This window comes from Anser brachyrhynchus (genome assembly GCF_964034855.1).
Source record: "Anser brachyrhynchus genome assembly, chromosome: 2".
NCBI lineage: Eukaryota > Metazoa > Chordata > Aves > Anseriformes > Anatidae > Anser > Anser brachyrhynchus.
Window position 1 is genome coordinate 93,514,550 of NC_137695.1, and position 26,951 is coordinate 93,541,500.

The following is a 26,951-nucleotide window of genomic DNA, read 5'->3' on the forward strand; positions in this document are numbered from 1 at the left end:
GTAATTAATTTTGCATAAATATCTTTACATAAAGATACATTTTTATATACATTTACATAAACAGTGGGGTAACAGCATCGGTGGATAGGGGAAGAGCAACTGACATGATCTACCTGGACTTGTGCAAGACTTTTAACACTGTCCTCCATGATATCCTTGTCTCCAAATTGGACAGACATGGATTTGATGGATGGACCACTCGGTGGTGGGTAAGGATTTGGCTGGATGGTCGCACTCAAAGAGTTGTGGTCAACAGCGCAATGTCCAGGTGGACATCAGTAACCAGTGGTGTTCCTCAGGGGTCTGTGGTGGACCAGCAGTGTTTGACATCTTTGCCAGTGACATGGACAGTGACACTGAGTGCACCTTCAGCAAGTTTGCTGATGACACCAAGCTGTGTGGTGCAGTCGACATGCTGGAGAGAAGGGATGCCACACAGAGGGACCTGGTCAGGGGTAGTGGGTTTACGTGGCAAGGTTTTGGTAGCAGGGGGCCATAGGGGTGGCTTCTGTGAGAAGAATCCAGAAGCTGCAAGCTGTTGATTGCTTTTAAGGGTTAATTGCTAAAGCAAGCTTAGGAGCATCAGAAAGTTAAATTAGGGGAGAAAACAGGGGAAATTAGGCCTAGAACAGACAATTAATTACCTGTTGCACGTTAAATTTGAAAGATTATGGAAGTCTTTACAACTCATAAAGAATCATCCCAATAAAAACAAATCTGAACATATGTAAAAGTTAAATTTTCATTTTAAATATTTTTAAAGTCTACACTATATATTCATGTCTTTGATTGCAGATAGTTAGATGTCCATTAAAATCATATATGCAACAGGCCTAGGAATTTGGTCAGAGATCTGTTCCTAACAAAAATCCCATCCAGCTCATACAGACACATGCTGAGAAAATAATTAAACCGCATATATAACAGCTTCTAAAGTCCATAAATCACTGTCACAAGACTCACAGACAGTGAGAATTTTGAACTTCCTGACTTCTGAGCTCCTTCTTCCTGTTCCCCAGAAGGGAGACTTCATGGGTCACTGGACACGCAGCTGTCTGGGACAGGAGCCGGGGGCTGGGACTTTTCAGCTCTAGTAACTACAGTTCAGAGTAAGGAAATGCACTAGGTAAAGTTGCTGTTTAGCTGAAGTAGGCATGTAAAAATCCGTTAAGAAACTCCTGCAGGAACACCATTTTCCTGTTCTTGGAGCACTTCTGACGTGACCTCTACCAAAATTCCTACGACAGAACTGTAGCCTTATTTCAGTAAAATTAGTGCTACAGTCTTCCCCTTCCTGTTCATATAAAGGGGCCAGCACCTTAAGGGCACTTTTTTTCTCTGGAATACCATGACTGACTGTTACTTGAGTAAGCAAGTGCATGCAAACATGAAACTGAACCTGTTTCAAAGTTTCCATCCTAAGCACTTTCTACTTGTGATCACCCCCCTCCCAATCTTACATCTTCATATCCCATCAGAGCTATAACACTGTACTGTCAAATTGAACTGTCCTGACAGACAAGCATTTTCCTCAAAGCTAGAAGTCTCTTGGCTCTAAGTAGAGCCTGAATTCTTCAAGGGCAAATCTGTAATGGACACAGTAAGAGGAATTGCGACGTTCAGCCTTCAGCAGAATCCATAGCCTTAAGGCATGTATTTGTATAATACATACCTCAAGTATCTGTTAACTGAAAAAAGCATCAGAAGGAGCATTGCAAGAGCACTAGAAATGAGAAAGCATGCAAATTAACCTGAAACAGATAGGAGGGGAATGGACAGAGAAGAGCATATTCCTTCTGGGACACTGGTGTTCCCCACATTGCAAAATTTCATACCTACCTCAAATTGAGGTTCACAGTCCATAATCCTCTCACAGCAGGAAACAGAGGGAAGAAAGATACATTGGATGGACGAATGTTGATGCTGCAACCTTCTCTCCAGGGGTTTGTGTCAAAAAAAATAAACCCAATCACTCTTCTTCCCCAAAGCGGCTGAAAAAGTCTCCGACAAGCTGACTCAGAACACAGGTTGCACAATGCAGTTACACTGGGCAGTTTAGCTCTTACTCTCTCTACTTACCTTCTAGTAAATATTGAAGCAATCTCAACATTTCCCCCACTCCTCAAGTCTTCCGACTTTCCCAGCCTTCCAATGATTGTTGGAAACCCACATCAAGTTCTTTTAATATTTCCAAGCTGAAGTTACTAAATCCATCAAAATGTTTCCTGTCAGCAGTTGCTGTTTAACATACTAACTTGCTACCAATTAAGTAGAAAATATTTTACCATCATAATATATTGCACTATTTCTTTTAAAACTGTTCATTACAGAAGCAGCTCTATGGAATATTTCTGCCCTTCATACAGTAGAGACCACTCATTTTAGCAATAACATAGATTTAATGCTCTATATTTAATCTATTCCTTAAACATGTGCTCACAAGTATTTTTTCCTACTTGTCCTTGTAGCAGCCAGTACAGACTGCCATCTTTTTTTCAACTTTCCAGATTTACCATTTACTAAATACATACTAGTTTCAGCTTTGATTTCCATTGCCTTCTTAACTGGACAATATTTTAAAATGAAATAGTGATTTCTAAATGGTATTTGCAGCTGTTCACAGCCTTCAGAAACAGCACCTACTGCTTAAAAATGATAACTTAGCAAGTATTTACAGGGAAAGGCAAACACTGGCTCAGAAAATTGCAAGCATTACCCTTTACGCATTTCTTTACGAATTATCATAATAAAATAGCTCTACATTATAACATTGCAAATTCAACATGCAAGCCTGGGGAAGAAAAAAAACACGTGCAGGCTTGACAGGGCAGTCACTGGGCAAAAGTCAGCCCTGCACAACACACCAAAATCAGGGCTAGACAGTACTTCAGTAGCATTATGGAGTGAAAGATAAGCCTAAATAAAGAACAGGAAACACAAATATACCAAGTAGATTACTCTTCTATTATCTAATCAATAACTCTGACTCCTCTTGGTTTTGTAGTTATAAATTCATCACTGCATTAAAATATCAGCAAGCTCTCAAAACAGATTAAGCATATTATACATAACCAGATTAGATATAGAAATTTTGGAATGTACTAGTTGTGCTCTCCAAAGCCTAAAATCTCTAATCTGTACATCTTGCTAGGCACTGCCATAAAATGCACTTGCCCTGTGCCACTAAGCGTCTTTCAGGACGCAGAAAAACTGGGAGGAGGGACAAGGGGGGATATGTTGAAGATTACTACAAAATAAAGGTACTGGAGACAAGCATGAATTTTGCAACTACCCAAACAATTTATTATAAAATAGTCTGCAACACAGCAGCAAAGAACAGTTCTTCAGGAACAATACTCAATAAAAAAAGTCAATCTGTTTTTACAGACAACTTAAAGACATCTTCATCAAAAAGATGGAAATTACTGAAGGAAACCAAGCCACATTCACAGGCTGTACTTCAAACAGCCTATGAACTTACAGGAAAACCCAAACAAAGATATTAGCAAAATAATCTACTCTTTTAAAGCTGTTGGATGGTATCTGAGAAAAACACAAAGTTTCCCAATAAACTTGCTTTCAGTCCACTCTACCAAAATAAACTACAGAAAAGTCATCTAAAGACAGAGCATTTATTTTTAAGCCTGGAAGGATTATGAAATAAACCTTTATCAGTTAGTCCAGGATAGCTTTGAAATCTTGACAAATAGATGGTTCTGTCACTGTCTTCAGTAGTGCCTTAGTATCCTTTGGGATCTTCCTGAATAGCTGCATCATACCTACAAGAAGGTCGGAAATAATACATTACTAATGCAGGTAACTATCAATTCTTTCTTAGGCAAAATGCTAGTAAGTCATGAAATGAATACTAACGCTAGTAAGTCACGAAATGAATACTAACTCAATCCAATAGAAAAATTGGAACACCTGGAATACAAGGATAAAAAGGCTATAGTAAAATGTGTTGTTCTTCTTCTGCCCTTAAACAGGGCAGGTAATTGCTAGTAAATAAAAAGGTTAAAAAGCATTAATTAAAACATTAACTATGGAAAACCAAGGAGTAAATTCCTCCTAGTATGTCCTTAGAACACTTGCTTGTATCTAATTATTTTTTTTTTTTTGAAAAGTGCAAGACCAATTACTCAATAACTATATCCACAAAAAAATATCTTTTGTCAAAGAAACGTTACTCTGAAAGACCTTATTTTAAACAATGGTCATGACAAGGGACAGGTCATTATCTAGCTGTTAATGTGTATCTACAGGAGGAAGGTATTCTCAATCTCCCCCCCCTCTACTTTCAGATACATCTTCAAAGTAGCCTATGTTTTGAACTGACATATATAAAGAGAGGAAAAAATAAAATAAAATCACATGGAGAAAGCACCTGGTGCTCTAATAGTGACTACAGAGATTCTTCCCCCACGTTTCCTTGTAAGACCAGATATGTTAACTGGGAAGCCACCCTAAAGGTGGAAAATTTTGGAGACTAAACAAGGCTCTTAAATCAGGAACAAAGTTTTTACAACAGTACGTAACAGTTTTGAAATAAAGATCATCGAAGTCTACGGTCAATAGAAGTAAAGACAATAAAAAAGACTTTTTAAAGATTAGAAAGAGCACACAAAATCCTAGCAACCTAGCAATCCTAGTTTAGGTCCGTTACCTAAACGGTTGGTAAAATTGTCAATGGTGCAGAAAGGCAGAAGTGCTCAATAAACATTTGCTCTGTATTTAGAAAGATTACGTATTCCTATCTTATCATGAAAAGAAAAGACTCTTGCTCCTTTCCCAACTGGTAATAATAGGAGGGATGTTAAACAGTAACTATGTTTTAAGTGCTTAACTCTGAAGAATGACGACAACTTGTACTGATAAGTCACTGATGTTGATATTTAACAGGTTTTGGAACACGGGGAAGAACCTCCTCCCAAAAACCTGTAAGTTTAATATTGATTTCCAGGGAAAATAATGGAAACGCATGTGCAGGGACACAAATAAAAAATTAAGTTTATATCAATTTCCATCAATTGACACAGTCTCACAGGTCCAATATGTTTTATATAGCTGATACAACTCCAAAATGACATCAAAAAATGTAGTTCAGTCAACACAGGTGCTATTACCAGCCTTAGTTATCTCCGTGCTACAGATTGCTGTGCCAAACAGAGATATTGAACTAGCTTCACCTTAGAGGAAGGCACCTGAGAACCAACGACTGTGCTGTCGCAGCTTCTCTGAAATCCACACATGCTGCCTGCTTTCCAGAAGTAAGACAGAACTTAAAAATACAGTGTTTAAATCAGCTCTAGTATTTCTACACTACGCTCAGGTCCAAATGTCTTTACAGCATGGTGTTCTGATTACAATAACAACGTTACCCAGAAAAAAATCTGATGCAGGCGAAACAAAACCTATGAGATTGAGCAGAAAGCTACCTGTCGAAGTCTTTTCAAATGGATTTTTAGTAGGTTCCCGCACATTCAGTATCTTAATAAACTCATTTGGAAGAGAACAGAAATATAAACATGTATGCTCAGGTGACTGAAAAATAAATCTTTATCTATGATCAGAGTTCTCAGTGACAAGGAGATAAAGATGCATGTTCACATCAAGGTTAAGCTACGCCTTATCACCACGGATCACAAGACGTCTTTGTACAGCTTTACAGTACCAACAGACTGATGCCTCACCTTCCCTACTACTCATCACCTGGTGCCTTCTCAATTCTTTTTCAAAAAAAACAGTTTGAAACCTCAACCAGCTCTTCAAGGACGGGAGAAGGAAGGTGGGAAGCAAATATACACATGGTCAAAGCACCACTCAAACTGCAGTCACTGGTACGTAAGTATTCAAGCTGCATGACAAACTGACCCCCAAACAGCAGCCCTCCTGCCAAATTACCTGATAGCCATTCTGGAGGCTTTTCATATAAGCAGAAACTACAGAAGTGCTTCACCAAGCAGTGTACGAACCCTTGCTGCTTAGAAGGTGGAACAGGGCTACTGGAAGAACAGGTAAGATGCCAAGGGGCTATAAGCAAATGGAGATTTCTCCGATTGGCAGCCAAGTTACCTGGGCCCCAGTGATCTGTTGACTGATCACAGCAAAAGCTTCCATCTTACAAGTTTCATAGTTAAACCAGCTCGCAAGCTGCTACCTGTTTAGGTAGCTATTCGGCAAAAGTCTCTGAACCCTTTCAGCAGTCATTCAGCAGTGTACTTGAAGTCTGATATTTCCAAAAGAAACTGTGCCTTGCAGATACAAACAGAGTTGTTTTGACATTAAGGATGTGAAAAACAGGTTCAGCCTTGGAGAATGTAAGGTTCATGGAAGAACGGCTGGAAATTACTCTTAAGAATGCCACCCTAACTTTCTACTCGCCTTTGAACCTTTCCTGCTCCGCCTCCACAACACACAGCAAGTACATTAAATAGTCCTCCCCAGGAATTTAAGAAACAAGGTTATTCAGTTTCTACAAGGGCAATTCTCGCTGCCAGAGGATTGATGTTGACAGATAGTGAGCTTTCCCTTCTTAGGTTAGAACTGCTACAAACAAAGTGCAGAGGACACGTCCATAGCTGCCAGGAACATGCCTGGTACAGTCACAGCCATCAGCTTGTTTCCTGTGAATGTTCCGGTTTCTTCTTTGTCACACTGTTCCAACAAAACCAAGACTGTGTGCATTCAGGCTTTCCCCCAGGTCTTTGATATAGGAAGGAAATGCCTACTTCCAAAACCAGAGCTGCTCTCTTTTTGAGGCACTGTGCGTCAGCACAGGTACCAAGGGAAGCTTGCAATACATTTGCAGATGACATAGGGGTTATTCTGAAACCAGATGGAAGAATTTTTCAGTATTATGTAAGGAAAAAAGCCCAAGCAATGTCTCAGAGTGAGAATTATACAGTCACTGCTGAGACACTCTGGAGTAGTGGCTGTACCTGCTCTTCACTGAAGCTAAACCCAACAGCAGTATTGACTGCTTCAGAAAAAGCTTCTGGTGTTCACTTTTAATATCTTAGAATTGAAAATTGTATTATTTCTGTGCCTAACCTGGGTACAGACTACATGACCGGCCAAGGAGATGCAGTTGCTCAGAGGCCAGGCACACAGACAACTTCTTTCACCATGCAGAAGAGTCAGAGACTTGCCTGACAAGGCAACTCAGTGACAACGTGACAAAGCACAGCAAGTGCTTCTCTTTTAAAGCATCCCCAGTGACATTTTTAGGGGTAAGAGTTTACATTGTGGGAGGAAATTATTTTGTTGGAGTTAATTTAAAAAAAAAAAATCTGAACCTTTGTATTTCATTTAACTAAGCCTGCTGAGAATATGATCAACCCAGTCATATTAAGGTTTTTGAACTACACTAACTTGATGAGCACCAAGTAACAACGTGTGCCCCTTAAGGCTCTAGAACATGCAATGCAGAAAAAACATACCACTTTAATTTGCCTATTTAAATGTAATAGATTTCATTAAGATCAGAAAGCTTGTTACTGTGCATTTTAGAACAACATTTCACGATAAGAAAACTTAAAAATCCATTAGATCACAAGTACAATTAACCAATCATATTTAAACTGTAAGAGTAACTGAATACTTACAGAGCTTCAGGGGCTTAAGCAAGCATTTGTAAACAACTTTGTGGTTTGACAGTTTGACAGTGAAGGCATGATAGCAGAGCCATTCTGCTGCCTCAGAAGGGAACACGCCAGATGCACCTCTGTTACCTAAAGTAAACCCTAGAGACAGAACAGGAAGATACTGAAAATTATGTGTATTCAGAAATATGTCTGACCCTCCCCTTTCTTTCTATAAAAATCAAGTTTTGTTGTTGCTGTTTGTTTATTTACTAAAAGCCTTTGCAGTCAATGAAGTGTGCTAGGTAAGCAGAGGACTAAAAACTGAAACAATTTATTATCTTTAGGAAGCAAAGTTAAAAAATTGGTTTGTGATTCTTATTATGCACTCTATGTTTTTCGCTATTGATCTTTATCTCAGAATGTAACGATCAAGATAAATAAATAGCCTTGAATGTGTATCCTAAAAACAAAAATAAGCTACTTCACTGCTATTAACATACTGTACCTGGATTTTTAGCTTTCAGCACAGAATAGCAGCATGATGCATTCTCTGCAATGACTCTTAGGAAGAAATCAGGATTGTTCCTAACTTTCTGGTTGAATGGAAGTTGAAGAACACAGGCATGGAACCTGTTTGCAAAAACAGCCTATTTAATCAGAAGTCATTTCCAATTTCAAATGAAATTATGACCATGTAACTTAGGCATTTTACAACATTTAAAAGCACCAAATAGCCTTTAGCCAAATCAACATTGTTAGCATATGAAAAATCTCCTATATACAAATCCCTGGAGTGTCACATGCTTAAGATGTTTGCTTGTAAATTCTGTGCTGAAACAAGAGGTTAAGCTACCTCTTTCAGTAACAGAACTCTCTTCTGACCACAATGATTGTCTTATGTGGAGGAAAAGTTAAACTCACATCCTCACCAATTCCATTACCACAAACCACTCTGCCAGAGAACACACACACAATTTGAGAGAGGAAGGGGAGGAAGGAAAAACAAAAAATCACCACCACCAAATCCCATTCTTCAGGAAAACAGACTTCCAAATGATTTAGTGTACCACAGATCAGGATACTCACGCTTGTCTATTTTGAAACTAATTCTATGGAAATGAATTGTATTGTACGCTCCCTTACACCTTAGTTTGGACATATTTTAAAACTGTTGGCTTACATGGAATATATTGAATTAATACAACATCATTTTTTTTTGTAGTTACTTAATGTATATACTCAGGAAGTTTATTAAATTAACACAACAAAAGCATAATTACTTCAAGAAATCCTAAAATGTTTAGGATTTGAAGTGTTTACTTTTAAATATTTAAAGTATAAACATAATTATTGCACTGCGCCGCACTGTTAGAATGCCAGACAGTTTTTTAAATGTATACTAAGGTAAAGACCTTTGTTAGTGTGTCACCGTAACAGCAAACAGAATTAACTCTAATTAATCACGTGCAACAACTTAGAAAATCTTACATCGGCCAAAACAGATGTGTTAAAAAGATTTTAAGGTATCGGTGCTGCACTAGATAAGCCCTATTACACTTCTTGGACATAGGAATTATACAGATGGGGTAATGCAGACCAAGGTGACTTTAAGAACAAAACTAAAGTGTCACTTCCTAACAAGTAGAAGCCTAACAAAAGAGCAACACATGATGTTTGTGAAGAGGGAAACACCTCTTGTACTTTTTTTTGGTGCTAAAACAATGAGCAATAACTCTTAATGGACTAACTTCTTCAGTCACAAATCAGAGGAAACAAGAAACTGACCTTTTCATTGCTTGGCATTCAGAAGCTGATAACAGGCTTAAACTCAATCAGAAAACAGTACAAACACAAGCCTATTACCTCCTGTTGTCATCAACAGGGTTGTGTTTAACCAAAGAAAAAAAAAAAAAGGAAAAGACTTCTTAGAGCATAAGAATCCCATGGCAACAACATAAGCATCCACCAGAAAGAGCCTAAATAAAGGGATTTTAGACCCGTGAAGCAGGGCACTACTTGATCTTTATGCTACTTCTTAGTCCAGGGGTTCTCCTATCTCAGTTGGAGCAGCCACTGAAAAGTTTTTGACACACAGAGACGACTATTTTCTCCCAACCTGCTTAACAATTGTGATTGCTTTCCCTTCATTTTTGTTCAAAGTATTCATTTCCTCTGCCAGTCAAGAAAAACTCACAAAAGCCAACAACATTTTTATCAGCTAAGAAGTAATTAAGACATTATCAACAGCTAAGAAACTGCAATTAACTTGTAAGGATGAAACTTCACTTAAGGCAGAGCTATACAGGTCGAAGTTCAGTATGATTTTCACAGATAAGAAGTTCTAAATATAAACTGATTTATAAGTAATAAGGCTTCTCATCATCTTTCTCGTGCAAAACAAGTTGTTCTTGAGATCAGCTGTAAATACCCTGAGACACTGAAAACTCATTTAGTGAAATGTCACTTAAACACGTGTACAAATACAATCCTCTACCTGAATCTTGTATTATGTAAGAACAGGCCTGAGACAAGAATAACGTGACTTACTACTACATTTACCACTGCACATTTTCATGGCATATTTTTTGCTAATCCATAGCTCCTCTATGTGTCAGGAGAGCGTCATGAAACATTCACAAGACACAGCAACCTACCTGTAAGCCTGAAGTAAAAATATCTTGTAGACGTTAATGTAAACTGTTTTAAGGCTATTGATCTAGAACAGAACAGAAATAGAGCCATAGGAATATTTTCGTGTTACCGTATTATTTGTTCAACAGCGAAAGATGACAGAAATCTAGAGGAAAACATTTTATGCAATACACTTCCACGATTTTTACGATGTAAGCAACAATACTGTAAGCAACAATGATTGCAACAATGATTTTATGATTGTAAGCAACAATAGCCTCGAAACAAAGGGCTCAGTTCTGGAAGGTGCTGAGACCCCGCATGTTAGTTGATGCCAAGACTTCCAAATTATGTGTATAATCTTTCAAAATCAACTGTTAGGTCAGAACTCAAAGCACTTTAATGGTCTTTATCACTGATCAAAACATTTCCAAACATTCACTTCCATAGTCCCACCTGTAAATCGAGAAACAAACCATGGCATTTCAGTTTAAGGACTGCAAGCAATTTGTATTTCATGTTTTTCCCAGCTGTTCTGTTTGAATTGAAGGAAAGACTTGATCTGATAGAAGTACAGGAATAACTAGAAAAAAAGGAAAAGAAAATAATTAGACTCCATAGGTTAAGAGACTAGATTGAATTCTGTAAAATGAGGCTCATTTAACTTCTCATCTTACAGAAATGGTCTGGTAATCAATGAGCCAACTGCAAAAGGATGACTATAACAAAATCCAAATTAGAAACAGACTGTACATTGTGGCATTAAGGCTATTATCTAGGGAATTACTTCAGTACATCAGGTAAGCAAAAAATTGCCTTGTTATTTAAAATAAAAATAAATTAAAGGTCGTGGGCCGTTTCTTAAACTGGTTTTATTTCTAAAAGACATGGTCTAGCCAGACCGTTATTACTCACTCCAGCAATAACCAGGTAATACTCTGTGACCCATGAAATACAGGAGTTTAGGCTGGAAGCTGGCTCAGTTTACCTTGGCCCAACAACCCTTGTGTTCCAATTACTTATGTTGAGCTTATCAAAGCCAAGGAGACCTTTCTAAGAAAACAGCTTCAGTATTCTGTTAAACTTTTCTGTTTTGGAAGACTGCTGAAGAACCTCACCACTTGGGCAATGAAAAACATCCTCTTAATTCCTCACTTAAGCATATTCATGGGCTGTTTATATTAAAAATGATTAACATCATAACAATATTATCATTCAGTTTAAACAGCTCTTTACTACTGTTCATCTTTAAGAAATGTCTAACACCAGTAGTCCGTGAAAAGGGTCTACAGAGCTTTTCAGCAGGAAACATTCTCCCACCTTGAGTTTTATGCTGGTTCAGTCAGACTGCTTTGTGTATATACCCAAGGATGCCAGTTTAAAGACAGGTTACTTCTCCCCTACACTAACATCTGAAGTACGTCAGAGGGAACACCTTCTGGTGCTGAAAGGATTACTCACCCCTCTGGTGTATAAAAAATTAGTCACAATCATGTAGTTCATGTAATACTATTATTTTTAGTAAGGTACATAAAATAACACAAGTCCAGAACAGATAGTGTGCTTGTGCATAATGGTGAAAGAAGCTGAACTGAGGTGATCAAACAATTTCTCAGAAACCATGTAGTCACCATATGGTACATGACTTCTGTCCACTAGAGACCTGCATCACATTCGATGAGGTTAACTTTACCTGCATTCCACCAGGATGGAATGCAGAAAGTGACTGGCTGCACAGCAGAATAAAATGTTTAAGCTGTTGTATAAGAAACAGAATCGTAAAATTTATTTTGCAGTTAATTCAATTACACTATTCACAAGACACTCCCATGTTTCTTGCATTGCGTATAAGACAGTGATACTGGAATATACAACTATATTACCTGGAGTAATCGCAGTAAACCTCAAGTGTCTGTGTATCCAATAATAAACCACACCATGGGATCAAACGACAGTTTGGCAGCTGTTTAAATTTGGAACATTCTGGGATATCGTCAACAGAAAAATTCACCACTGTCTTTTTGGGGTTTATTAAAAAGCCATATTCAGGTATACCCATTGCTAGAGTCCTAAAACAAACACAAACAGTTAGCCTAAGCCCTGACCAAAAAAAAAAAAAAAAGAAAAACAACAAACAAAACCAAAAAATCCACAAACAACCCCCCCCCCAAGCATGATGCAAACAATCTTACATGAAAGGACAGAAAGCCAAGAATAAAGAGAAACACAACCAGCTCTTTAGGTTAATGAACATAGCTAGAAATATACAAAACTGAAGTTACTGGAGGTAAATAAATAAATAAAGAGCTTAAGGATATGGGTATAATGGAGAAGAAAAGCTTGTACAGGTTAATGCAAATGAAAAACTTAAGCTGTTAAATATTTGGGACAACCACACTCACAGAAAACATTGACATTAAAACTACTAGAATAAAGACAGATGAAGAGTTAATTGCTTCTGAAGGTACACAAAACCAAGGAGAATCCAGATAACTGGAACCTCATTTATCTGATGAAAAATCCTGATCTTTCTGCACAAGGTTTTGCCCAAGTATCTCTATTGCCAGGAAGTCTGCTGATTACCTATCACGCTTTGGGTCAGCAGTGTCATCTCATGGACAAGCAGCAGTTTGTCTTACTTGGTGATTTATTCATGTGCAGGCTTCACACTTTTAAAAGGGGAGAGGAAGAGGTGGGCTCTTATTGTTGGAGAGTAATTGATTTCCCCAGTTCTAACACTACATTAGAAAAACTGCTATTATTTCCTTTGTGGCAGAGAGCTCATAGGACCTGCAAAAGCAGCTCCAGAAAGAGGTTCTCTCACAGAAGAGGCTGCTTGTCCACAGAAAACCAACAAAGCTGCTGCAGGACGTGACATAGAACAAAGATGCTGATAACTTCAAAGGGCAAGGCGGAGAATATCTGCAATGCTAATGTGAGTTGCATTATGTTGAAAAGCCGTTCTAGAGATTAATAGCTTGAGGCATTCCCAGTGTATTAGTTCTATTATTTCCAGGACTGTAGATCCACACATACCTAGAAATTTCCTTTTGTTCTGAAGAGGAACTATGGATAAATGAAGTCTTCAAAGCACACTATTCCACTGTCTAATGCTATTAGTGCTTCAAACTGTACTTGATTGATTTCCCCATTGCCTTACAGGGTGATCACAAAGCTGCATCCTTCCAACTATGAAAAGCAGGAAGCAACTGACTGCACTGCAGATGCTAAGATTTTCTGAAGCTCCTTCAGTCAGCAGCTAGGTCCAGAGTCAAAACCTCAGCAAAGATCTCCAACCATTTGAGCTGCAACAGGTTTTTAGTTAAATCAAAAATAAGTAAAATCAAACGTACCTATATGTACAGGCATGTATAAAGGAGATCAAAGTGAATAACCTATAAGGCGCTAATGCTTATTAGTTTTTTTTTTAACGTCATTAATAGCATACCTTAGAAAAGCTCTTGCCTGCATTAAATGTGGTGTAACCAGCAAAAAGTCATCAATGAGACGGATTAGTACTCTGTAATCAAGAAGAAAATGACATTAGTTTTGGATATGTAATCCTTCCAAGTCTTTGTCGTACTCTTCAGAGAATCAATTTGCCCATTTTAATTCGTAAGAACATAAAGGTTAATGATTTCCAAAAGCAGGTCTCATGAAGAAATTCTCAGTTCTGCTTCTTACCAAAAATAACAAATTGAGAAAAAAAAGCAAAGGGGTGGGCTACATGAAATATGACAGGAAATTCCAGCACGCAAGGTACTCCCAAACTAGCTTCTTGGATGCAGCATTTTACACTCTTCAATGGTAGACTTCACAATGTCCTAGCCCACTACTCAGAGAAAGACAGTGCAAGGAAAGGAGGTCTAGTACCAGGTACACTGGCAGATATGAGGTATCTGATGTGCTCTAACTCTGTATCTTCATTTAACATGTGGTAATTTATGAAGCTGTAACTTGAATGTAAAACAGTCAGACAAAAGTCTACCACTGTAAAGGCTGGAATTTTCTTTTTCAACAGAATGTAAGCCCCAATCTTGCCCACATTTTTCTGATAAATCCTAACTAACAGATCGATTAGAGAGGAAGCTCTGGAGATCTTGTCCAGTCTCCTCTTCAGAGCAGGAATATGCCATCACCATGACCAGATCAGCTACACCTTTGTCTATCCAAGTCAATAGCCAGTTGTTTTTTGTTGATTTTTGTTTTGTTGTTGGCAGTGGTGACGGTTTTGTTTGGTTGGTTGGTTTTGGACAGTGAAGTGGAAGCATTACACGTAAAGGCCAAATGAAGCTATCCAAATCATCCAACAAATATGTAACATTCTAAAAACTGCATTATATAAAACCAGCTGCTACATAACAAGTGCATTCTTCTGAATCATGGTTTCTAAGGTTCAATACACATAGACAGCATCCTTTAAAAGCAAAAGAGGTATCTGTTCACATTCATATCATCAAAGCATCCTAAAGCTTATGAAAAGAATTGTATTACTTGTGTACAAAGATGTTTAAAATTCTTAGTCTTTCTATTAACCAGTGAGCCTTCCAAGAAGAGATACTGCAAGACTGATGCACTTCTCTAGAGTACCCCTATACACTTCTTTCACCTTGCTTAGGACAGAACTGACAGCAGCGGAGAAAGCTGTGTGAACAGGGATGAGCTTCAGGGGTGTCACCAAAGTCCAGCTCATGCTGAAAGACTTTAATCTTGGATTCAGCTGGCGATCAATTCATATGGAGACAAAAGGGACCCTAAATTTTTATGTCTAATGAAGAGGCAGAACTTTCTGCAAAGGTCTTAAGGAGCAAGCACAAGCAGGGCCTTAGAAGATGTACTAAGAGCCACACAGGGGCTTCTAACAAGGACCAACGTGCCTTTACCCCATTCCTAAATGCTGTGCTCTTTGTAAGTCTCCCACCCACAGATCTAGGAAAACTTTTTTCACCTCTTTGCCTCCCAATCTTATGAATAAATACAGAGATTCCCCCACAAAACAGCTGCAGTGTCACTGAAGCAGCACAGATCTTTATGTGCACCACACTCCTGCTGGAGAGTTGGAAATCCTTTAAATTCAAAATTAAACTTGAGAAAATGTGTAGCATATGTACACACATTATACATTATGCACCACTATAACAGAGCATACAAAGAGCATCCAAATCTTCCTACCCATCCTGCTGTACCCCACGGAATAATTTGTTTTCCATGTCTCCATAGCACAAGCTGCAAAGCAAGGTTGACAAAAGGGAGCCCTGTGGAATTCCAGAGCACTGTAAGTAGTAACTACAATAGAATAAAAGAAAAAAAAAAGGAATCAGAACATGCAACAAAAAGACTTCAATAGCCATTAAACATTAATTTTTTCAAGTATAACGTATATTTCAATAATAAACATGCTGAAAGCTTGCTAGTTAACCTTACCTAATTTTTTTTTCTTTCCTCTAAGAATCTAGATATGGCTCTAGACGTTTTAAGTTTAGAAGTAGGAAAACAAACAAAAAACAACTAAAGCACATTTTTCTTTCTTATTAACAAAGTTCAGTAGACAATTGTCATTAAATGAAAGGAACTTACAACTGATCTCAAACCACAAAGACTTTTCTCCTTTATAAAAAGAAGCTGCGGTGCCACATTTCATCTAAGCTTTATAACTCTTTATGTCATTTCTTGCATAGCTTCAAAACAAGTGTTCTTGTACAAGAAAAGTAAAGTACAGGACAAATCTTTCAAACTATATTTTTAATTATCATCCAAACAGCTCCTAGTAAGTACTCACTAAAAATCCATAGACAGAAGCTCAATGTACACCTACAACAGGAATTAAATTCTGGTAGATTTTGATATGGAGAAGTTCTAGCTTTAGCAATAGACATCTCCATTGAATTCAAAAATAAACATTCATCACTATCAAAGCCTGCTAAGTTTTCTTTAAAAAGTTCTTTCAGCCACAGAAGTCAGAATAAGAATGTTTAACTGTATGATATAATTAAAGTCAGGCTGTTTGAGGTGCTTATTCTTCATTTGTACCAGCACAGCATGATCTGGCCATGGAAAAGATTCTTCGCTCGTGTGTGTATGTGTGTGTTGTATTTCACAAATAAATCTCTCTTTACTTTTAGGAAAATTCCTTATTGTTTAGCCCAATAAAACATTGGAACTAGTTTCCTGCATCCCAGCTAGTTTTTTGACCTTTACTGTAAACCACATTTAACTTGTCAGGCAGTTAATGCTAGAAAAGTTAACGCTAGAAAAATTTACAAATGCTCTTCTATTTGCATCCTTGAAACCCTTTTTTCCCCTTCCCTCTATCCTGAGAGTATAACTATTCTAAAGTTAGTCTTTCAAAAGGAAGAAGCTATAATAATAGAAGCCTAATATATCTCACTCTGAGTTTAGAAATAAAAATATTAGTACTTGGTTTCAAGACTTGGTACACATTTGCCACCTAGAGGCAAAATGTAAATAGCAGATCAGCATTTCTAGGAACACAAGAAACCTGCGTTACATCCCCCCTCTGTAATAACACCCAACTCCTAATTTTGGAGTTGCCAGATATTTTAATTCTTCTTGTTCTTACCTTGTATTTTTATTGCAACTTGCCAAACAGCAAGGCCATGGAGAAAAGGTTTCATTTTGCACTGCAGGAAAAGGCCTAACAATGCTTTTGCACGATTGCCTGAATGTTCCCTTGCTTCTGGTTACCTCTGTGGATCTCAACTTTTTTTTTTAAAGTATTTTTCTTTTGAACTATGTCTGCAGTTTTAAATCAAGGTTACAGATCTACAGAATGATGCATTCTTTGTATAATTAACATCATCCACGTGGGAAAGACAAATTTTATTCAAATATAAGTGAGTCCAAACCCTTCATGCTTTTATAAAGCTTAAATTAAATTGATAAATAGATTTCAAATTAACGTGAAATAAAAATCTTTAAAAGACAGCTATCAAAAATTCCCTGAGTCAGTTAAAGGTATCCCATTTAGCAGAAAAAAAGGAAACAACAACAAAAAAAACTTACACTACAAACTATTTTTTTTTCTTACCTGCGCCCAATTTCCAGGATGTTATTATTTAGCATTTGAAGAAAAAAATTAAACAGACTGGCACTTGTCTCATTGAAAGTTAAGCTCTAGAAATGGGAAAAAAACAAAACAAAATTTGTACTTTAGAAATGTGCTGAAACTAAAAATATAGTATAAACTGAAAAGATGCATATTAACCTTCCTGAAAAGTTAGAGATTTTAACTAGACTATTACAGCCTAAGGTAAGAAACAAAGCAAACACCTAAAATTAAAATCTGAATATACACCCTAAAAAGCCACTCACATCCAACAGATGAACAATGGAGGTTTCAGTTGGTTTTCTTTAGGAGAAAAGCAGTTTTGATTGGTGTTACTTGGGAAGTAGTCAAATACAACATCTAAAACACTTTTTAAAGTGTTGATTATTGTACTGTATTACAACAATATGATACCTCCCTCTTTTAGTCACTTTCTGTCCAGAGGATCATTCTTCTGTCCTGTTCTTTCTGATTCCACAACTACTGATAAACTCACTTGCCAGTTCTGCTGCAAAACAAATCCTTTGCCCAGCATTAGAAATGATCCATGCATGACAGCCCACTCAATATTTATGAAGCCTTTTGTGTTAAAAACATGTAATAAAAGCTTCGTTTAGAGCAGTTTATATCCCTTTAACAATGACTGCTCGAGACCTAAAGCAAAACAACTCCCTATGTGCATAGATTAACCATCTGACAAATGCACCCAGTTTTTGAAAGTTGTGTGAGAACACAGTATTGAAATGCTATCATGATGCATTCGGGGCATGGAGATCCATGCTGGCATGGCATTTTTCTCATAACACTTTTTTATTTTTTAAATCTCACACACACAAATGAAAAAGACAGCTGCTGTTCATTTAGTATCTAACAGTTATCTAAATTAGATGTCCACTGGAAGGAGAACGAAACACAATACACATCACACATACAGCTGGTTTTCATTTTCATCCACGTACTCACTAGGCTCTCTCTATTTTGCAGGATCCTGGAACTGTGCACCACTCACACTGTACATTCTAGCTCTATGTAGATTGTACACTACCATTTTACTTGTATGTTAGAAGCATTAATTACTCTACTTCCTAATTCTCCACTGGCAAGTGAAGAAAAACTTGACAGAGTAGCCTGTAAGGAAGAAAACTGTTTGCTCATCTTGGGCTCAGGATCTTTAGGTTTTTATCATGGAACACCATGATGTCAAGCAATAAAATGTATTAAGAAACTGACTGGGCACATCATCTATTTCTATGCCTGTCACATTCCTTGTACTGAAGGAAGTCTTGAGAACAAACATCATTTGAAATTAATACACTTCTCTGAAGCATGTGAATTTAAACAACAGAAGGATGATTGCTTCTTGCAACACTGCTAGCTGGAGTCAATTTAAAATATATATAATTTTTAAACATACTTTCTGAGTTAAAGTAATCCCTTCAAACAAAAAATACAAGAGTTGATCTTGTTTTATACTGCACTAACTCCTGTGAAGAAGAGTTCATTCTAATCAGCCTTGGCAAGTAATCATTAAAATAAGCTGATTTTTTAAAGTCATTTTTCTGTTAAGTGAAGCTTGCTCTTCAGGGTGCCATATCTATTCCCTTAGTTGCTTCGCTTAGAATACACTTTCCAGTTTCTTACTTCTGTACATTTTGGACAAAGCATGCATTGAAAACTTCATTTGAAAACTTCTGCAACAAGTAATGAAATTCATTAGGAATGAAAAAAAGAAAACTATGGTTCAAATAGAACAGAATAGGACAGAAATGAGAAAATCCGGGAGAAGTCCAGAATGACATTTTGTCAGAGTTCTTGCCTCAGGCATCACTTCCACTGAAAGCCTGTTAGAAACATTGAATTTTTCTGTGGAAAGTGCTTGTTAACTAGAAGACAGGTCACACCACCATATAATATGTACATTCATTTAAACAAACAAAAAGAAACCCTAAATCCTCCTCTACTACTTCTGCAGCTTTCCCTTTCAGATGAAAAGAAGCCTCCTAATATTTACCTGTTCAACTATTATTGCATCTCGCAATGAGGTACTCTCATGAAGCCGGGACACAAACTGCTTCATGTCTGGCGTAAAATCCTTGAAAGTAGAAACCTGTATATTAAACAAATAAATGACAAAAGCAAAATAGAAGATTCATTAGCAGACAGAATTTATTCAGTGAAGATCGAAGGCCCACTCTTACTGCATTGTTTTAATCTAACAGATCTGTTAAAACGAAATTTCTCTCTCGTGTCTCTGTTCCCACAACACATTTTTCTTTCTTTGTTCAACACCGAAGCGTAAAAAGCAGTTTTGTTCCCTCCAGAAAATTTCCAACAGTATTAAAATATTTTATGAAGTAATTACCTAATTCAAGTTTAGACACACACAAAAAAAGCTATAAACAAACATATTCTTTGGACAGAAACATATTAACAGCAGCACGTAGAAGAAAGTAGCAAGTCATACGTGTCTCCTATATAATTTCCTGGCTTTTCCACTTCCAGTGATCATAACCACTGCATAGCGCCGTATGCAGTAGACAGTTTTTTTCTCGGGTTTTAAGACGTGTGAAATCACTTCCACAAGTTTATCATGAGGAATGCTATCAAAAGCCCTGGACACATCAGCCTGAAACAGAAGAAATAGCTTCCATTATGCTCCGTATCTTATGTTCCATATTCACCAATATCACCATAAATGCTGTGGCAGTATGGAAAAAAAAAAGTCACTGTTGTAGTATACAAACACGGCTGAAGCAACACATAGGAGTGAAATTACATCATTATTTCCAAATGCGTGACAAAGCTTAACATGTGTGACATTGCTTAACTGAGAATATTTTCCTCAGCCATCAGTGAGTTTTCCCTTGCAGGGGACAACCAAGCCATCATTTTCAGAATAATCCTTGTTATTAGCAGAAGAAGGTAGAGCAGGTCCTACGCTCATCGGTACTGCGTAGCACTCTTTTTCATGATTAAATACTAGTGGAGATGAAAGGTAGCATACTGAAAGTTGCACATGCAGCCCTAAAACTTACACTTAACTTTCAATCATTTAACTGAAGTTTACTGCTAACGTTTTTATATATTTAGATATTTTAAGAAACCTTCCTCTCCATACAATCATGAAGATGACATCTTACAGACTCCTGGAAAGCTGAAAACCTAGATGTTTTGCCTCTTCTGTATCTCATATTGCAATTTTAACTTTGCTTTTTCTTGTCATTGTCACAATTCAAAACCTTCTGAAGAAGCAAAAAAAATGTAAGAACTATGTCAATAACACGATTCTTTCGTTTGAAAGTTAACAAAACAATTTCTGAAAATAATTTTAGGACATGACACCTGGAAGAGAAGCCTCACTATATTATCATAAATCTGTATAGTTTTATATAAATCACACCAACTCAAAGCTATGCAACTTTTTGTGCTTCAGCTAGACATTATTTAACACAAGTGTTAATTAAAAAAAATCTTCAAATAATGAGATATGACAAGCGCTCATTTTTTTCAAGCAGGAGAGTAAATTTGCTGGAGAAACACTAGAGCTAGGATGTTTATTTTTAACAGACACTAAGAAAAGGCACCTATTTATCACAAGACACTAAATTTATTCAAATGCGTACACCCAATTTTTCCTGTTTTTAATTTGAGAAAATGTCCCTGAAATCCCATTCAACTTTACATTTTTGTTCCTGTTTTATACTCAAGTAATGTAACTGCAGAAACAGAGTCTATGTCCAGAAGCAAGAACTGTTACATGACAGAAAGATGAGCAGAAAAATATCAAAGTAAAGGAAGCACTACTGCAGGAGAAACAAACCAGTCTATGTTAAGCATGCACAAAAACTGACTTTGAAAAAAAAATAATTATGCACTTACATCACAGCTATCTCAGTTGTAAAAGATCTGCACTAGTTGACTTTGCAAAGTTAGGTTGAATACTGGATTAGAAAAGGCGTACCTTTACATAGTAGAAATGAGGAATTTCACCATCTGATTTAAGAACCTTTTTAACAAACTTCTTCCATGTCCTGTAGATATCATCTCTCCCAAACACTGAAGAGCCGATGACACTGGTGTTTATAGTTCGTTCATAATTTAACACACTAAACAGATTTTTAAGTTGCGTGTTGTAGTGATTCAGCTAAAGAGATGAAAAAGAATCACCCTGAAGTGTGTTGAAACATTCTAAATTCTGTGCAATACATACATTTCTCATTTAGATGAAATATGAGAGGAAAATTGTGTATTTACTGAACTTTTTTGGTCAAATACAGTTTTCAGAAAGCCTGAATATAGTGGTAGTAACTACTTGGAAGTGACAAAACAGACTCACAGATGTTTTGGGGAATACATTTAAATCCCCACCCCCCCTTTTTTTTCCCTGTACTTAACTCTTGGCAATCAAGGTCTAACAGTCATGGACATAAATGGATGGATTTCAGAAAATAAAACCACCATGAGTTCTAAGGTAAGTTTTCTTAAATATCATCCATTCTCTCTACTGGAGATTATCACCACCACAACAAGAATGGCAAAAAGAACTTGTGCCTGAGACCTTAAGCTAAATCCATCTGCATCATCAGTTGAGCCTTCGGGGACAATTTATGCAGGTACTTTAGCAAAAATTTAACTCTCTCAGCTACGGGAATAGTGAAATACAAATTTAAGATGAAAAAAGTAAACCTGCACACTTGCATGCTAATGAATTTTTAGAACTTTGGATAAGTCCCACAAAATGTATACACAGAATATAAAAGGTTTCTTAATCTCAGTAGTATTGTCATGATCACGACACAACTGCATTTAAACTACTCTTTGGAAGCTTATCAATTCATTTGAAGAAATTTACTTTTACACTGAAAAAAATCAATTACAGGTGTTAGCGAAAAGCTGGAAAAACTGGAGCACACAAAAAAGATTTAGTGTGCTATTGTCACTGACTGCAGAACAACATGATCCAACTTTACTGTTTTGCATAAGGTAAGTAGTTATGTTAATTCATTGGCTGATCTTGCAAAATATTTTTGACTAGTCCATAAAAAAGACTGCTGAAATTTAAGACATTTTCCTGAATCCAGTGATTCTGGATTTCAGTGATTCCTGAAACCCTGTGATCTCTTTTCCAGCATAGGGCGTGTTCCTAAGAAAAAACAGGCAGAAGGGTAGAGATGTAGCTCAAAGATAAATAGAAGCAGCAAGAACAAATTATCAGGAGAGAAGTTCCTCCTTTCTTTCTTAAGAGCATGTCCCAAATGGTTGCTTTAACACCTTTTCACTAAAGTGATGGCCATATGGGTGTGTGTGGGTAAATCAATAAGAGACAACTAAGGTTTTAGAGTTCAAAACCTAGCCTGAACTAGTCCTGAGGGACTTGGAGTCACAATATTCAGTGGCTCCTTGTTTTAATGTCGGCAGAAATTCCATTCAGTTTCTCAACTTCCCAGAACAAATCTAATCCACAGAGCTATCAACATCTTTGCAAAGCCTGAGGGTCTGCTAGAATATCTGCAGAATGCAGTAAAAAAAAATTATATATTCTCAAACAGAACAGATCACTAAGAACCCTCCTCACACCCAGTGCTTCGGGCTTCCCATTAAATATATATGCATCTGTGTGTATATATAAAAATGCATATATACACATACACAGATTCAAACAGAAAGGGAAGAAGGATGAAAAGCAATTACATAAAACCTTTAAACCAAAACAAAATTTATGCTGATTTGAGGACAAACTCACAGAACTGGACTTATCTCACCATGGTTTTTTGCAGCAACGTTTGAGAGCTGCCCAAGAGCCAGAAGTTGATTTGCTGGACATTTGAGAGATTATCTCTTGACAATTCATCTTGACACATTCCAGTGCTGAGCTACAGAAGCTGGCAAAGTCTACCCCTACAATTCTAGACTGGTTTGCAAATTCCAAAGCCTGGAACACTGTCAGATAGAAAGAACCTGAAGCTGCTCTTCCTCCTACACTTCAAACGCCTGGAGAAATTTGGAGAGCAGAGACTAGCTGGATATGGGACAGGATGAAAAACTGGAACAGGCTGCAAGATAAGAGGCCGTGACAGAAACAAACTGTGCAGCCAAGAAAGTTTTGGAAAAAAAGAAACAAACAAAAAAACCACATTACTTCCAGTAGGTTGTAAGCCCCAAATTCTTCAATATGATGTTTTGCACAGCACACTTTTCTTTTTGTGTCTGTCTGCTGTCTCAGAAGCAACACAACACTATTACAGCTTTTCTTGGATATCTGAAAATCATTAACCATGCTTTGTGATGTTCTCCTATGAAGCCACTTGGCCAGCTACCATGGTTAACTTTGAACCTCCTTTTTTTTTTAGTGCATTCAGGTCTCAAGTCATCCTTCATGCCAATCTGTTACAGGAGCAACAGAACCTTTTAAAGCACTACAGCTATTCCCAAATTAACTGTGAGCATGCTCTGAAATCTGACGGTAGGATAGCCACAGAAAGACTATGATGAAAGTAACCACTTCAGAACAGCTTTTAGTTGATGTCCTAAAGTATGGTCTGGGATCACACACCGAACCACAGGTACTAAGTAGCCACTGAACTCTCACCCATCTGAGGAGTGTTTCATCTTGTGCTCTACATGGGACTCAGCCTTAAGGAAAAACAATTTAGTCATGGGAGAGAGTGAAATTGGGCTCCCACTGTATCTTGCAGTTAACTGGCCTGTTAAATGGATTATTTTGTGAACAGCCATCAACACGCACAATCAGTGTTCAGGGAAACCCCAACAGGCCAGACCCATCTGTCCCTCACCCTCTGGTGTGCCAAATAAAGGCAACGCGTTAGTTCTGAACACCGAGTACGGGATATCTTTGAGTTTTCTGTCCTTCAACCCCCTGGATGGCCAATGTTCACCACAATCAGACACATCGAGCTGAGAGAAACAGATGGAAAGAGAAGAGAGAGAAAACATGTTCAGTGGGCAGGCCATGCCACTCTGTTAGACTCGTCTCCTTAAGGCAGGCTTACAAGCAGAAGTATGCAGTTCCGGAATTGGAGGGTAATGACAATTAAGCAGTGGGAAAGGAGAAGCTATGCTAAGTTGCAATGGGTAGGCACATTCAGTCCTTCTGATTTCAATGTCTCAGTTCACCACTAGTTTTATATTAACAACAAAAAAAAACTCACATCTAACAAATCCACATAAAACAATAAGAAAAATAAACACCTTCTTTGCTCTGCTTTCCTTGCTCAACGTTTGTGCTTCAACAACACCGCTCATTTTGACTATGGGTCTTAATCCACTGACTTTGGGAATGAAACGGAGCTTTGACGCCATAGGAAGGTATTTTTTTTGATGGATCGCTTCCATCTCCTCTGAAGTTAAAGGACGTAGATGTACTTTGGCAATATGGTTTCTAAAAAAATAAATACGCATTGAGTGTAAGCAATAGGAAATGCAATAGAAGTTAAAATGTTTCATCTCTTAATGGTAACTGAACCCAAACATTTTACTAAGAAGATAATTACAGATTTCTAAAGAAACTGACATGGAAATCTGAATTTCAGAACAGTTCCATGGTTATCTTAATGACAATGCAATATAATAATAGAGCATATATTTCTTCCTGATGCAAATTAAGGTAAAAAAAAACCCACCTAAATTAACACAAATAAAAAATTATCCACAAATTAGGCAAGTATATTTGAACGTTATGATTTTTTTATAATACAAAACCACAGATAGACATTTTACATTGCTTCAGAAGCTTGAAAGATATAAACCAAATTGAATAGGACTTTTTGAATACTATGTAAAGAGAGACCCATGGAAGGACTTACACAGTGTTCTACTGACATTTAGGAGACCTACTACCTATTAAAAAAATATAGAGAACTGAGATACTAGATAAAAAAAATTTAGGGCTTTTAGGTACACAGTAACAGGATTCAAAAGAATTGACCTTATGAGCAGGCGTCAGCTAAAGCAACCAGCAGAAAACAATAAAGAACTGAACACTCCCAAGTCACAAATTTATCTTACTGGGAAATGTGCTTGCCCCTCACAGCCACCCCCTCAGGATTTACAGCTCAGTGTAGCTTAGTCCAAACCAATACTCTCCTCCCACGCAGTAAGGCAGGAAAAGGAGGTGACACAAAGACCTTGCTTTTACTTAAGATGGTTAAAGCGCCCTACCTGCAACATAAGACTTGGATCAGTGTCCTACACTGCTTGTATTGTTCAGAAGGAAAGGATGTGCCACTTCACAAAGCCCTACAGCCCAGTTGTTAGGACAGACCCCCAGGAAGTAAAATGAGAATTCAAATCCCTGAAGAGCAAAGGATGCAACTCTAAATTTCCATTCCTATTTTCCATATCCCACAGAAGCCCACAGGCTGCTTTAGCAAAATGAGGCCATGCTGTCACAAAAGATGGTGGATAGATGGTGAAAAACTAGTAAGCATGCTCTAGGAGGCATCTGAGAAGCCAAGCATGCAGATGAAGCACACAAATATTTCTCTTGTGCATGCCAACACAACCCACATATAAGCCAAAGATCCAGGTGCTCGAGACTGTCAGGGTCCAAGTGATACAGTGCATGCCAAAAGGAACACAGAGGCATCCTGGGCCAGCAAGCTGAGCAAGTGTTTTAGATTTGTATTCAAACTTGGAATAAAATTCCCAAAGTACAGAGGAAAGGACAGATCGCGTGTACATAGCTAGAGAGCACTATCAGTCATTATGAGTTAACTTCTTTCCTAAACCTACAGGACTTCATGCACGCATTATAGCATTAGCTAGATCACCAAGATAAAATAAAGAACATCAGTTCAACAAAAACAACCAAATCAAGCCTCCATCCCTTTGCACTGATGACACTGGAATGGATTAAAAAACAAAACACCACCACCCCAAAATCCATCCCTATTAAAAATATGACTTCCTCTGAAAGTGAAGGCCATGGCCAGCTATCTGCAGATCTTCACTATTACTACCTCTGGCCAGTTGTGGAGCTTGAGGTCGTTTTGCCTGCATCAACACTCATTGCTTATTTCACGGCATTTATAGCAGCGCTGATGATTTTGAACATACACTGATGTAGTGGCCACTGAACCATGCTCAGTTCGCCTTCACAGCACTGTTAAGGATTTACACCCTGAGGGCAATGCAATGCAAAGGCAAACCCATGAGCGAAGTCCTGGTCTGTTTCATCCATCCTCTCTCCTCCAAAGGAGGACAAAAATAAGTGGGAAGGCATCAGTGGCTACACCTGGCTTCCTGACAGCAATCTGACCAGAGCAGCTCCAGCTGGAGAGGAGAAAGAACCAGGACAGCTGCAGAGCAGTCATCAGGGAAACAACCGAAGCCAGATACTCTTTCCTCCAGGGAAAATGGAAGCAGCTCAACAGCCTGTGGCACTCAATCATCAGAAGCTCCTGAAAATGCTGCTTGGGAATGAGGAGATGGTGCCCAGAGAGTCTAGAAATGGCCAAGGCGACACAGGCAGCCCTGAACAGCTGTTTCCCACTACCTCTAAATCCCACATTTTCTCCGCCCATGTGAAATAGGCAGTTTGCCACCTGTCTGAACGCAGTCAGCTGGATCAGTAACCTCATGTTACACAGCACACTCTAAAAAAGAGTGCTGAAAGCGCTGATTTCTGCATGGTGGAAATACTCAGGAAA

The 26,951-nt window shown here is 37.8% G+C and overlaps 1 protein-coding gene across 3 annotated transcripts in view; it reads right to left on the minus strand.

The window, feature by feature from the left end:
• Positions 1 to 3,217: 3,217 nt before the first annotated feature.
• Positions 3,218 to 26,951, minus strand: part of TERT (telomerase reverse transcriptase) — a 31,002-nt gene continuing 7,268 nt past the window's right edge. Inside the window, exons 4-16 of one of the 3 annotated variants that reach the window (XM_080583034.1) lie at positions 24,493 to 24,682; positions 21,245 to 21,427; positions 19,748 to 19,909; positions 19,295 to 19,390; positions 17,266 to 17,351; positions 15,390 to 15,503; positions 13,666 to 13,737; positions 12,101 to 12,286; positions 10,674 to 10,800; positions 10,241 to 10,302; positions 8,092 to 8,216; positions 7,608 to 7,745; positions 3,221 to 3,779 (exon numbers count right to left, since the gene is read on the minus strand). In XM_080583034.1, the coding sequence (XP_080439160.1) occupies positions 3,676 to 3,779; positions 7,608 to 7,745; positions 8,092 to 8,216; positions 10,241 to 10,302; positions 10,674 to 10,800; positions 12,101 to 12,286; positions 13,666 to 13,737; positions 15,390 to 15,503; positions 17,266 to 17,351; positions 19,295 to 19,390; positions 19,748 to 19,909; positions 21,245 to 21,427; positions 24,493 to 24,682 (1,645 nt within the window). In that variant the 3' untranslated portion in view covers positions 3,221 to 3,675. Of the gene's footprint in view, positions 3,780 to 7,607; positions 7,746 to 8,091; positions 8,217 to 10,240; positions 10,303 to 10,673; positions 10,801 to 12,100; positions 12,287 to 13,665; positions 13,738 to 15,389; positions 15,504 to 17,265; positions 17,352 to 19,294; positions 19,391 to 19,747; positions 19,910 to 21,244; positions 21,428 to 24,492; positions 24,683 to 26,951 lie in introns of all 3 variants that reach the window. The other 2 variants (XM_080583036.1, XM_080583035.1) reach the window with 2 other exon arrangements.